Source organism: Labrus bergylta, chromosome 21, assembly GCF_963930695.1.
Source record: "Labrus bergylta chromosome 21, fLabBer1.1, whole genome shotgun sequence".
NCBI lineage: Eukaryota > Metazoa > Chordata > Actinopteri > Labriformes > Labridae > Labrus > Labrus bergylta.
In genome coordinates, this window is record NC_089215.1 from 21,169,518 (window position 1) to 21,183,349 (window position 13,832).

General features: G+C 37.8%; 1 protein-coding gene across 2 annotated transcripts; it reads right to left on the minus strand.

Annotated features, from left to right (window-relative positions):
- Window positions 1-643: 643 nt before the first annotated feature.
- On the minus strand, window positions 644-13,356 carry tmem235b (transmembrane protein 235b). Of its 2 annotated transcripts, none has more exons than XM_065949470.1 (4): window positions 12,895-13,356; window positions 12,678-12,758; window positions 12,428-12,568; window positions 644-1,860 (listed from the first exon to the last, which is right to left on the minus strand). In XM_065949470.1, the coding sequence occupies exons 1-4, from the start codon at window positions 13,070-13,072 to the stop codon at window positions 1,631-1,633; spliced, it is 630 nt and encodes a 209-aa protein (XP_065805542.1). In that variant the 5' UTR covers window positions 13,073-13,356; the 3' UTR covers window positions 644-1,630. The 2 variants fall into 2 exon arrangements, with proteins under 2 accessions (XP_065805542.1, XP_020503816.1); XM_020648160.3 differs by having other exon boundaries at window positions 12,428-12,565; window positions 12,895-13,354.
- Window positions 13,357-13,832: the final 476 nt, after the last annotated feature.

The following is a 13,832-nucleotide window of genomic DNA, read 5'->3' on the forward strand; positions in this document are numbered from 1 at the left end:
AACTGCTACAGATGACGGATTTTCTTTGTTCCTTTTTCAGAGCACATGAATTATTAATTTTGTCAGGACCTAAAGACAATTTCAAGCAAAATGTTTAAAAGTGTATCTGGAGAAAATTACCAACCCTACCTTTAAGACTATATTCAGATTTTAAGTGAGAGAAAAAAAATAAGATACAGACGAGTTAGCAGTAGTGAAGATGCATCATCACAACACATAAAATAGCAGTTTGTTTGATATTAGAAAACCAACATGAATCCTTCTGTATTTTTGTTTGAAACTTCAGGAGACTGAAAGCTTTTCTGAGTTTAAATTCCTGAAATTTTTCCACAAACTATTTAAAAAAAGGACACAACTCAAGGCTAGAAATAAAGTTTTTTTTTTCATGAAGCACATACTGGAGATATATGAACTTCATCTATTGACCAACATAAATACTGAGTTTCCTGCAGATGCTTTTTCCTATAGCGTGTATCTGCAGTGAGCAGAGCTTGTTTACTGCAGCATCACACACTCACTTCTTATCTACTGTGTGCACAGGATGTTTAGATTGCCATGGGAATGCCTTTGAGGAGTCTTTCACTCTGGTTGACAGTTGCCTGAATCTAGTATTGTGTAGATGGTTACCTCCCACCCAGAAGTCGAGTATTCAAACCGCCTTTTGACCTTCAAAACAAATCTCCCTGTCAAAGAGCTGCTACTTTAAACTGTGCAAATACTTTTCTGTCAGTGTGTCAACTTTGTGCTTTCTTTTTTTTGGGGAAATGTTGCGATATTCAAACAATAAAAAAAGGAGACATCAAAGTAATGAATAGCTTCTTTCTCTCCACTGTGGAAAACTGCCAGATAAAGTTGGACTCCAGAGGAAAACTGATTTAACAAAGGACCCATGTTGACATGCTTAAAAAAAAAAAAATTGAATAATATTTACTAACCAACTTCTATTAGACATCTATAGAATCCCATTTCTGCCAGTTAAAAAAATCTCCTAATTATGACTATTATCTCCTAATTATGACTTTATTATCTCCTAATTTCAACTTTTTATCTCATAATTATGACTTTATTATCTCTCTTTTTATTTTTTTAACTGTCGGAAATGGGCTTCCAGAGACATCAGATCGTATTTGTGGCAAAAAACAACAACAACAACAACAACAACAACAAGAGTAGAATACATTTGTTACACAAAAATAAGCGTTGAGAATAAGACAGACAGCAACAAAGATAAGAGAATTAAAAGAACCTTCTCAGGCCCATTAACACATCATGTTGCATTCACACATCAGGACGATCAGGACTGCTGAAAATGTAAGCATGACAAATATTTTGGCACAGATTCAATACGACAAACTTTACAGGTTATAATTTAAGATGCACAGAGTCAAAATTAGGAGCAACTCCAATTCCCACCACAAGAGGGCGTACTTGGTCAAACCTAACTGTTCAAGTGTTATCATCCGCTTCATTTAAAATAAATCACTAATTCAGTCCAAATGTTAAGAGACATCTTTAGTACAACCTTAGAGATTTGTAATTTTTTCTTCATGTTCACCATTTCCTAAGGCAGAACACCACACAGTTCAGTACTTCAGTCCTCCTCATGTTGGATCCTTGCTGTTGGCTCGCGTCAGGCCACGGTTGGACTGCTGTGCTGCAGCTTGGCCATCCGTGCAGCCGAGAGCAGCAGCACGCCGGCGAGCAGCTCCAGGCTGTAGGAGAGCCAGGCCAGACCTAGAGACCAGCCGAAGGAGGTGTGAATGTGGGCCAGACCTTCCGGACCCACCTGCCTCTCTGTCTCTTCCAGGGCCTGGTGTGAGTAGAAGATGTAGAGACTCACTCCACACAGGGTCAGAAGACCTGAAGGGAATCATTGTAAAGACAAAAATATTACAGGTTGTGTACTGTTTCAAGGTAATCTGTTAATGGGAAGGCCGATTAGACCATTTATGTTGTCCCTTAGACTGTGTAAAGAATGGACAGAACACAATAGTCAAATACATTTTTCTCATGCTCAAGTCATCTTTTTCCTCAGAAGTATCTTTGGAATAACTCATTTGGGTCTATAAAAAGGTATAAAATGCCATAGTTGACTGCTCCATTGAGGAATGCAGCTCCTGCAGTGCTATGTGGATTTGCAGAGGGGAGGAGAATCGGCGAGAGGGTCCTGAAATGGGTCCTGCATTCCAAATTCAAAACTCTGGAGTAAGCTGTCTCCCACCTGCCCCCTCCTCCCTTGAGTCGATGTGCAAGTAGGTATGCCATGATTCTGAAGCTTCAGTGTTTAGCCAGTTCTGCATCGGTCTTGAAACTTTTCTGCCTTCTAACCTATTTCCACTTTTCCAAAAGCATCTCCAATATTTATCATTTCGATTTACTAAATTTCAGGATGTGGAGCTTATTAGAAAGAGATGAGGCTTTTTAGGTCAGGTAGATTTAGTTATATCTGAACCAACACCTGTGGGTTTGCTGTGATAACTGGTCTCATATCCTGCAAACCGAGGGGTGTCCAAAACGGCTTTGTTGATGTGCCGCCTACCTTCTCTGGTCAAAACAAATACAGACCATTCCAGGACCGGAATACAAACTTAGAAGGAGGACATACTGGCTGCTGCACTGTTGTCAGAGAAACCAGCACTACAACATAGCATGATGATAAGGTCATTTTATGATTTAATTCAGTAAATATCTTACATACTGGTCCTTTAATTCTGAAAGATATGAACAAGGAAAGTGTATATGTTGCCACGCTTCTCAAATGAAATGACATACACAGAGGAATTTAACAATTACATGACATTTTAAAGTTAGCTGTTGAAGTAGATGTGATTCTTGAAGACAGACATTTTAATAAGTGATATTTGAACATGTTTCTGCACACCCTGCTGTCAGCCACCCCCGCACAAGTTTGGCCACCTTAGGGACACAAAATCTGACAAAACCCTGTTTATTAAGAATAAAACATTCAGGACTTTAAGGATTTTTCAAAGCAATTACAAAGTAGAAATTAGTATCAGTCAGAGCTCCACAGAAAGCTCATCAACTGAACCAAACAATAACATCAAGCTGTTAGATTCTCAAAGTCTCATATTGAGAGACAGCAATGACATTTGCTGTCTTCTTACACAACAATCCCATCATCAGAGACTAGGCAAAGGCACACACAAACAGACACACTCCCCGCAAGTTCTCACACAGTGTTGCTATTGGAAACCCTTTTAATTCTGGCGGCTTGCTACTGGTTTGAAGGGGATGCAAGTGGAGCGCGGAGGCAACCCAGGGCGGGACTAATAATCGCTTTATTGCAATTACACCCCGAGGTGCTACGAGCTCAGAGAGAGAGAGAGAGATGAGGTAGCTGCATGTGATGCTAATGAAGCGAAGAGAAGCAGAGATGCACAAAGAGAAACACAGACTAACAGCTGCAACTACTACTAATATTACTACTACTACAATGGGTACTGGATTTCAATTTTGCTAATTAAATAAAGAACCTGTTTATTTAAAAAATATATACTTTTTTTTTTACATACTTTATTAATCCCAGAGGGACATTTCTAGATTAAGAGATTTACTTCTCACACACAAAGGCCCAAATAACACACATGCATGCCTTGCTCAATGACACCTCGGCAGTACTCGGGAAGTGACCTGGAACCTCTTCAGCAACCCAGCCAACTTCTATACTTTGGTCACCAACGGAACTTGAACCGGTGACCCTTTAGTTCCCAACCCAAGTCCCTACAGCTATACTGCTGCCACCCCAAATGCAGTTTTTTTTGGAGCGAAAAAAATATCAAAAACTCCCAGCAGCTTCTTGAATGTGTTGCCACTATCAGGTCATAAGAAAGGTATCTTGATAATTTGGTGGTTTAAATCAAAACTCAAGAAAAAATGGATTGGCTTGATACACTGTGATGACTTTTTCTCTCTAGCTTCACCATATTTAATATCAAAATTGTTAATTTTTCTACTTTTGAGTATGATGTCAAAGTATTGTCTAAGTGTATAACTATTGCATAAGATGACAATGAAATTTGGGGGCTGACATTAATGTTCCCCCTAGGAGTCTTTGAGTGTTTCCATTGTTACAGTTTACAGGTCAAACATTTAATTTGTCCATTTGTTCAGAATGATTAAATATATGTTAAACAAATGACATTCCCATGAACCTTGTTTGACGTACTAAACTGTTCAGTAAGTTAACATAGTAGCGAGATGAAAAAGTTAAACATCAGAATGTTAGCATGCAGAAGTTAGCATTTAGCTCAAATCTTCTATTTTTTTAAACCCTTCATAGACCTAAACGTATTTTTAATTATATTTTTTGGCTGTAAAAGGTTTTGAACCCCGTTCATGTCATGCTGTAACTTCATTGGTCAAAACAGATGCTCATGAGCTGCAATGCAAACAGCAAACATAACAGAGACGACTTCTAAGGTAGACAATAACGTCATCAGAAAACGTACTTCCGCTTCCTTTGTTAATCGGTTTTAAACACAGAAGCACTTTTTAAAAGTTCTCATTTCCGATGAAACCAAATCAAACTGTTATTGAAGTAAGCAGGAAGTAATGGAAAGACTCTGCAGGGAGCGCAGAAACACATTCACTCAGACTCTTTTAATGATTGCTCTGGAGAAGTTTCAACATTACAACAAGAAATAAAGCAATTAAGAAAGAATTCTAATGATCAGTTCCAATTAAGCACACACACACACACACGCGCACGCACACACAGCATAAACAGACACCTTGGGTTGTAATGATGTTTTTTTCTCGTCCTCTCACTTCTCTTATGAAGGTACAATTTCCTGTTTGTGTGTGTTTGGGTTTGTTAAAACAATAAACGCTGACTCAACATGCCCTTAGAAAATACCCACTAAACACTAATTAAAAATGCCTGCTCTGGGATCTAATAAAAAAGAGGAAGTTAAACCAAAATTGGCGGACCGACTGGATATAATCATGGAGAAAGTCTCCATGGTTATTGAAAGGGGGGTTTGAAGCCCGTCAATGGCAGACACCATGTAGAAAATACTGACTCAGCATAACTTTCGGTCAACCTAACACCAGCTGGAGCTGAAGTGAGTTTTCAGCCTCTTGACAAACAGCTAGACCAAGCCTTATTATGAATAACTCTTACCCTTAATGAAGTCAAAATCTCCCCCTGTACAGCTGTTTACTGATAAAAGACATGAGCTAATCAGACCAAAATAGTGTTTTTGAACAAAGCTGGAAACGTCTTTCTGCTAATTCAATTTAATTTCGAGTGTGTGTGTGACTTCTGGGGCTTCATCCAAATCTGCATTGCCTTCATTTTTCAACACCAAAGCCGCTTTGTGACAACAACAGACACCAAAAAGAGGGAAGGATGTCTGTGTTGGAGGCTGGGAAGGGCGAGATATTTTAAAAGCCAGGCAGTAAACAAGACAGTTCACAAGACAACTGTCCAATCTAATTTAAGTCTTCAGTCCACTTTACATGTTTCCATGTGATGCTTATTAAGTAAGTGTTTATCCATCACAAGGTCTTCTTTATGGAGGTTATAGTGCCCTGCCATGAGAGCACCCAAAGGATCCAGCAGAAGAGCTCGGCCAGATGTTAAAGCACTATAAACACAAACACTTGTATTTCGCAAATACCAACACAAACACAAGAGCTTTAACAGTAATCTAACTCTCTCAGTAAACTGAGTTGGCATGATTGATTTGATATGTCTGTAACTAGCAGCTTTAGCATTCAGTTTTGATTTACTACTCTTGAGGCTCCGACTCAAAACCCCATGACTAGAAGAAGAAACGACTCGGGTGTGTGACGGACAAGTTTAACTTGAAGCACCGATAACTCTATTAACTTATCTGTTCTTTTTAAATCAGATAAACAGCTTAATGTGTTACATGCACAGTCTGTAACTACATTCCAGATTAAGTCAAGTTTAAGTTTCAGTGGAGGAAAAGGTGAGAGGAAAAGCATTATGACACAAACATATCACGCCTTTGTTTTTAAGATAAATGCACAAAAAAAAGGACTTATCCCAAACTAATTATATGTAAAAATGGACAAATGCATTGATAGATTTTGTCTTGACAAGGGGCAAAGCTTTTACAAAAGTTCCAAAAGGCTTCAATGCTTTGTATTATTTTATATTTCAAGCTCCTGATTTTGCCCTTTACTAGAAAATCTCTCTGATCATGTTTTAGCCTTTTCTGAGTATCTCTAAAAAGTTTGGGAAAAGAGGAGAAAAATAACGGTAACACTTTATAATAACCATCATCTATAAAGGGTAAATAATGGTAAATAGATAGTTAATTAACCATTAGTTAATAGTTATTTACTGTTAACAAACAATTAAATGATAGTTAATAATGTTAGCTAATGATTTGTAATGCTATAATTTGTTGTGTTAACTGTTTATTGATGCACACATTATAACATTTCATACACTTTAGAAAGTGTTTGTTAATGATGACCAAATGATTTATAAACCTTTAAGAGATGTTTTATAAAACATCTATAAACATTACAGAGACACATGGACCAGATATTTGTTCATGGTTTGTAAATATCTTATAAAGTGTCTATTAGCATTATTTGGATGGTTATGGTTTGGATAAAGTTGGAACTGAAGATTATAATCCCTCATTAATACTTTGTAAAGCATCTATAAATATGTTTTAGATAGATAATTAATATTTTATCAATGATTAATAATTGGTTTATAAACCATCTACAATCATTATCCACGCCATTTTTGTGCGCCCCATTAAATGTTTCATAGATGACCTATAGAAGATTAATTGTTTGCACACCAATAACAGTATTGAAAACACTATATTTTACAAACCTTTAAGTTAATGTTGACTAGAAGGAAGACTCAGGGGGAATCGCACCTCGGACCTGCTAAGAGATCACATGATTGTGATAGAGTGGAACGAATGGCTGGGTAACAAACACGATAACGTTTCTTTAGGATGTCTGCTTGATGATATTGCTAAGTGTAGCCCAGGTTTAACTATGACACTTTAATTTTAAAAACATTCCTTTATTTTAAATATTTTTTTAAATAACATATATGTAGTGGAGGTGTAACTCAAGATATAAAGTTATTGAAAGATAGTTAGAAATTATTTTATGCCTAAAGAAGATGATTGAAACAACAAATACTATCATATCTAGCTGTCTGATCAAGTCACTACTAATTAAAAAGGGTTACATTTCTGTTGTTGTCTTCGAGTGATTTGATTAGTTTGTAAATGAGCCAATCGGTGAACTCTATAAGTCAGTGAGCCGACCAATCGGCTATCAGCTAGCCTTCGCTCAGGCTACGCCTTAGTTCCCGCGTTCGCTCTTTTACCGCTGTAACATGATCATGAGCAGCTGCATTTACCCACTTGGTGAGAGGAGAAATAATATTTAATGAAATCGAACTAATTCTAAATGTATATTGCCCATACTGAGGAGAGCTGTGCCTGAATCCACCGTCATCGCTGAGCTAAGGCAGTGAATTCCACTTCAGTGGTGAGTTGTTTATGTAGCCTGTTTGGCTAGCGCTGAAGTCGTTAGTATTTATGCTAATTATCGCTAATGGGTATGGCCATGTTAAAGTGCTAACTGTTCAAAGCTAATGTGAGATTGTGGTATTTAAATGCTAATATGGTCATCAGCCTCAATAAAGCTAGCATGATACAGTCTATTGCCTGTGGAAAAGATAATGATTTTGTCTTTTGGTTTTAAAAGGGAAATGTTACGTTTCCATACTGTTACTGACTATGGTGTTTTGTTAACTGAATGATGACATATCTGTTCAATTTAATTGTGTTTTATGTGTTTATAGTGATTAAAGGGGCCTATTTTCAGTGCATTCTCTCCACTGTTACCAGCGCAGGGAGGGATATTTAAGCACGTAAATGTCCTAATGCCTCAGAGTTACATTACTTGCTTATCGTGTGGTATGACAAACACTGGCACGTAGTCATAAGGGACAAAAAGGGTTTTCTTTTCGTTCGCACTTTATCGTTTTAGTTTGTTATTTTTCACATCTGTCATACCTGTTTATCTATGTATGTATGAACCATATTTTGTGTATTTAATATACAGGTTCAAACTTTCATTCTGGTGTGGAAATTCTCTTTATTGATATTCAAATTCTCTGGCTCTTAACAATCTAGTTTCTTTTGATATTGGTCTACATTCACATTGATGACAACATATAAGATCAAATTCTAATACTGTTTAGACCATTACTGAACCGTAAGAAGGGCTACAGAAGTAAATAGATACAAATCAAATATAGCTGCAAGCGACAATTGTAGGGGTCGAATCATTGAAAGCATCTGGCCCCATACGGTTTGTGTCTCTCTGGCCCCATACATTAAAATAAAGTTGGAATTTTTGAGTTGTTGTGTTAATTGTTTTTGAAATCCCATGACTTTCTGTTTATAAATGTGTTTTACTTGATGTTTTATAAACCACTTAATATTTCATTCATTATAAATATTACAAGCATTTGTTGCGATTTTAAAATAGTCATTCACATTTTGTTTATGAATGGTTTATAAACCATGTAAAAAGCAATCGTTAACGTTTTATAAACATCAATTCCAACTTTATAATAGTCATTCACATTTTGTTTATGAATGGTTTATAAACCATGTAAAAAGCAATTGTTAACGTTTTATAAACATCAATTCCAACTTTATAATAACCATCCAAATAATGTGAATAGATGCTCTACACATTATTTATTAACCATTTACAAAGTATTATAAACATCAGTTCCAACTTTACAATAACCATCCAGATAATAATTGTAGATGGTTTATAAACCAATTATTAATCATTGATAAAATATTAATTATCTATCTAAAACATATTATATAGATAGATTATAGATTATAATCTTCAGTTCCAACTTTATAATAACCATCCAAATAATGCTAATAGACACTTTATAAGATATTTACAAACCATGAACAAATATCTGGTCCATGTGTCTCTGTAATGTTTATAGATGTTTTATAAAACATCTCTTAAAGGTTTATAAATCATTTGGTCATCATTAACAAACACTTTCTAAAGTGTATGAAATGTTATAATGTGTGCATCAGTAAACAGTTAACATAACAAATTATAGCATTACAAATCATTAGCTAACATTATTAACTATCATTTAATTGTTTGTTAACAGTAAATAACTATTAACTAATGGTTAATTATCTATTTACCCTTTATAGATGATGGTTATTATAAAGTGTTACCAAAATAACTTATAACTAAAAAAATAAATGTCTCAGACTATTTATGACGTGATGTATCGGTTTATGAACTGGATCATATGTAAACTGTTTGGAAGTGGTGAACTAAGATGTAGCCAATTTATTTACTTAGTTTTGTTTGTGATAAGACGCCCTATGGGGCTAACAACAAACCACACTCTGACCCAATAAAAGACTTTAAGCACCTTAACAAAGTCAAACCAATGGATTTATTAACAGACAAACTAAACGATAAAACAAAGATCAACTCAAAGCTAGTGTAATGTAAACACAACCACGCAGAGAGGCACAGCAGTCCTAACTCCAAATGCCTCTCTCTACTGAAGCCATCCACAGGAAGTGGAGAAGGAACAAAACAGCATAGGGAACATACACCCGTCACATTTGTATCAGTGTATTGCGCGTTGTGATGAAGGGGCTGTGTTGGTATTGGTTGTATCCATGTACTGTAAATGGTAATGGACGAAGCCTGAGTGACGTCAACCATCTGTTACGGCAGGGAGGAGGCGGTTGCCATGATGGAAATCCTGTGTGTCGTTATTTGGGGAAATGTCTCATGTTAATGGTACTGATGTGATGTTGGCTAAATGACATCCTGGAACAGTTGAGTGATTTTTCAGCTAACATGTGTGAGTAATTCCATGTGAGATGGTTTGTGTTAATGACCAGATATGAAAATGAAATACATTCGTTCATTCATTAATTCAGTCGGAGGAGAAAGGGTGGGGGTGGGGGGGTGGGGACTTTTCAGGAGAGCTCCCAAGTTAACTGGTGATGCTACAAGTGGGACCAGAGGCCTGTTTCAGTAAGCAGGCTTTTTGAAAACACTGAGTCAGTTTAACCCTGAAATGATGGAAACTCTGGGTTTTCCGTTTCAGACAGAGATGTCACTCAAACTTGAGAAAGAGGGGTAACTCCAGCCCGTTCAAGAGTGAGAAGTTACTATAGCTCTGAGTCAGTTACCTGGTGCTGCAGGACGGGAGAACACGTATGTGGTGCGCCGAGTCGTAGAGGTAGTGCTCAAACAAAGTGGCTCGACTAAATATCACATCCTGGTTTATTTTAACAGTCAAACATATCGATCAATGTGAATCTCTGCGTTGATGTAAGTCTGTTTCTTCAGTGGGCTGTTAATCAATTTGTTTGGCACCATACCCAGTGGTAGGGGATTCAGGCATTTAAAGAATATCTGTTTAGAAACAGCCAACAGTTCTTGTTTTGCTTCAGTGGCTTCATAAACAGGCATCAATATTTATTACAGTCTGTTTGACAACAAGCTGTAAGCTCCTTTAATCAGCTTTAAAGTTCACATATTATCCTCCTCTTCAACAAGTCTCAACAATAAGTCTCAGAGCTCCCCAAAACATGTCTGTGAAGTTTCTTGTTCTAAATTCACTCTGATCCTGTATTTGATCATGTCTATAAACCCCTCTATTTCAGCCCTGTTTTAGAACAGGCTGTTTCTGTGTCTGTAGCTTTAAATATGTAAATGAGCTGTGTCTGACCACGCCCCCTCTCTGGAAGGGCTTGGGTGGCGCTTTCTCGCACGATGCCCATTTGTTTCCGGTGAGAAGGCAGACTCAGAGGGCAGAACAAACACCTAGCTGTGGGAGTGTCACCCACCTGGGGGAGGGGTTACTGCCCTTTGTGATGTCACAAAATGAAAATCGTCTAAAAGCCTGTTTGAGGACACATTTTCTGAAAAGTGGAGCAGGTAAAAGTCGGAGAGGACTTTTCACATAGTAGTTTGTCGACGGGCTAAAGACACATTAGTTTTCCAAAAACATGGTACATTGTATTTTGCACAATATGTGACACTAATGTTGTGATATATTTTGAGAGGCATACTTTTATTGTATCACAGTCAGTCCTTGGACTCTTTCTGTAAATTGGTCATATTTTCCATCTGGAATTGTAATCTCTTTGTGCTTTAAGTTCCTGCATCTTTCAGAAGGCCTTATTGTAAACGGCCTTACTCAAATACTGTCAACGTAGGGATGTTATAAAACAGAATGAATAAAGGTTTTAAAAAAAGCAAATCTGGGGTTCAGTTGTTTCCAAAGCAATTTGAATCTAATATTGTGCCTCCCCTCTGACTAATAAAAGCTCTCATAAGCCATCTGACAGAGAACAGGATGACGCTCATCACACACAGACCCACACACCTGTTCGGTCATGCATACATCACCAATATGGCTCCGTTTAACAGCCCATCATTCTTGGTCGGTCACAGGAGGTCAATAACTATTATTAACATTTTTAGTCCTGCGTATGAAATGTTCCTGTCTGCTCAAATATACCACTGCCTTTCTTTACTGCCACTGTCCTGCTGTAAAACTTTTATTTTCAATCAAAGCCACCATCAGCTATCTAGTGTTTTTTACTACTTAGTTTATATGATCAGATAATGACCTTAGTATGAATGGAGAGCATGGCAGTTTATCAACACCGCACTGACTGGTTCCAAATTCAAATCTGTTAATCTCTCTGGATACTCGAATGAGATCTTTTTCAGTTTCTACCCCCCAAAAAAGACAACAACAAAAACCACTAATCAAAAGATTTTAAAATAATGAAGACTAAGAAAATTGCATTGACATTTAAAAAGGAGTATTTTTCAATGCACAGCTAACAATGAGGTGTCCTGTTCCTTTAAAAGCAATTTGAATGAAAAGATTTCAGCAGCAAACTGCTCAATAGTTATAGTTATATATAACGATATCTTTATCTCGTAATAACAAGAAACCAGGCAAAAAAGAAATTCCCCACATGAATGAAATACGCTTCTGTACCTGCACTTGCTGTGACAGTTACAATCTTATCTTCTCCATTGTTCCAATGTATGAGTTTGTGAAATGGCACTGTCCATAATGTGCAGAAGTGAACCTCTCAGATGTTAGCAATAATTGCTACACCTGCTGATCAGAACACGAGTGCCACTGGTCATTGTGGTTTCCTTTAATGGATCATGATAAGTTGCTAATCATAGCGGGTGTATGGAACGTTCTCTAAGTGTTTTCAATTTGTATAACCTCAAAGGGAATGACGCCATCTATGTGCTCACAATAAGGGGGGAAATAGCCTGGCGCCTATACCTGCAGGTGGATGATGTGACAGCCCTTTAATTGAGAAGAAAGTGAACTTGAACTCACTGCAGATGAAGAAGTAGGAGGCTGTGCCAGCGAGGAGCATGGGGCTCCGTGCCAGGGAGCTGACTAGGCCACAGATGCCTCCAAACAGCAGCAGGACCAGGCTGAGGGGGAGGAGCACCACTATGGCTCTGTGCATGTCTGCTAACACACAGACACAGGAAAACAGAGGCAGCATCTGTGGCGTTATGGCTGACAATAAAACTTGATTAGCAGTGTGTGTGTGTGTGTGTGTGGGGTGATGAACACTTACACAGCATGTGCAGCTCAGTCTCAGAGTACCTGGAGTTGTCAGCTGTGAAGGAGTCAATAGAGTCTGCCTGCGTCATCCCACCTGGATGTTAAAATAAAACGTGGACAGAAACACTCTTAATATTACACGGACTTTTTTCCCTGCATCACTGAACAGCTGGATTTGCGGTTTAAATCTATAAAACATAGTAGGAGAAAGGGATGGAAATGTAGTTTACCTTCATTGATGCTCCACAGACCCGAATGTGAGCTCATGTCCTCTAAGTCGCTCGTGTTCACATGATTCATCTCTATAATGTACCAATACTCGGTTCCGAGGGAAGTAGCCAACAAGACGAAACTAAGCAAGCCGCAGATTCCGGCTGAGACCACCAGACATCCAAAGGTTACCTTCATCCTGCATAGGTGTGTGGGTTTAATCCACGCGTAACGGTGACGGATTTAACTCGTGCGTAACGCGGAGGTCTCTAGTGTTGATCCAGTATTTTTACACGATTACGCTCGATAGAAGATGCAGAAAAAACATCTCCACATTTACAATAACGCTGCAGTACTCCAAACGCTTTGCATCAGGAGCAGTGACTCAAACGTGGAGACGAGAGATGGAGTTATCCTTCAGTGAAAGCTGCGCCTGATGTGAAGCGCCAATGCTTCACTCTGGGAGGGACTTGGATTTACGCGGGAGACGCACGCGTTTACGCACGACAGAGGGAAGACAGAGATGTAAGCTGCGTTTGAGCTACATAGAACAGGAATGATAATTATATAAACATCACACACATTGTCCATCGGGTTGATTTATAAGCAGCAAAGTAATAGACATTTGGCTCATATTTCAAAGTCAATGATCTCACGTTCTTTACGAGGATTTGGCATAGATCGGGGTCATATTTGCACCTGTATCTTTTACCTTTTCGTTTTATTTATAGTATATATATATAATATACAGAAAATGTACTGGGTAACTGTCAGTGTGACTGGAAGGTTATCAGAACTCCATGCACCCTCCTCCCTGTTATTCTTCTTCTGTGGTTAATCCTTTTTTGTCATCTTCTCAGCTGTTTTACAGTATATGTTTGTTTCAATCTTTTTTTTGCTATCTGTTAATGTATTCATTGGATTCTAAAGTTCTTTAAATAGTCATTGGAGCTAGCTT

Coding starts and splice junctions, on each gene's coding strand:
- tmem235b (XM_065949470.1), bottom strand. CDS start 13,072: ATGAAGGTAACCTTTGGATGTCTGGTGGTCTCAGCCGGAATCTGCGGC. Junction 12,569..12,677: donor GACTGAGCTGCACATGCTGT/GTAAGTGTTCAT, acceptor TCTGTGTGTTAG/CAGACATGCACAGAGCCATA. Junction 1,861..12,427: donor CTCCTACTTCTTCATCTGCA/GTGAGTTCAAGT, acceptor GATTCCCTTCAG/GTCTTCTGACCCTGTGTGGA.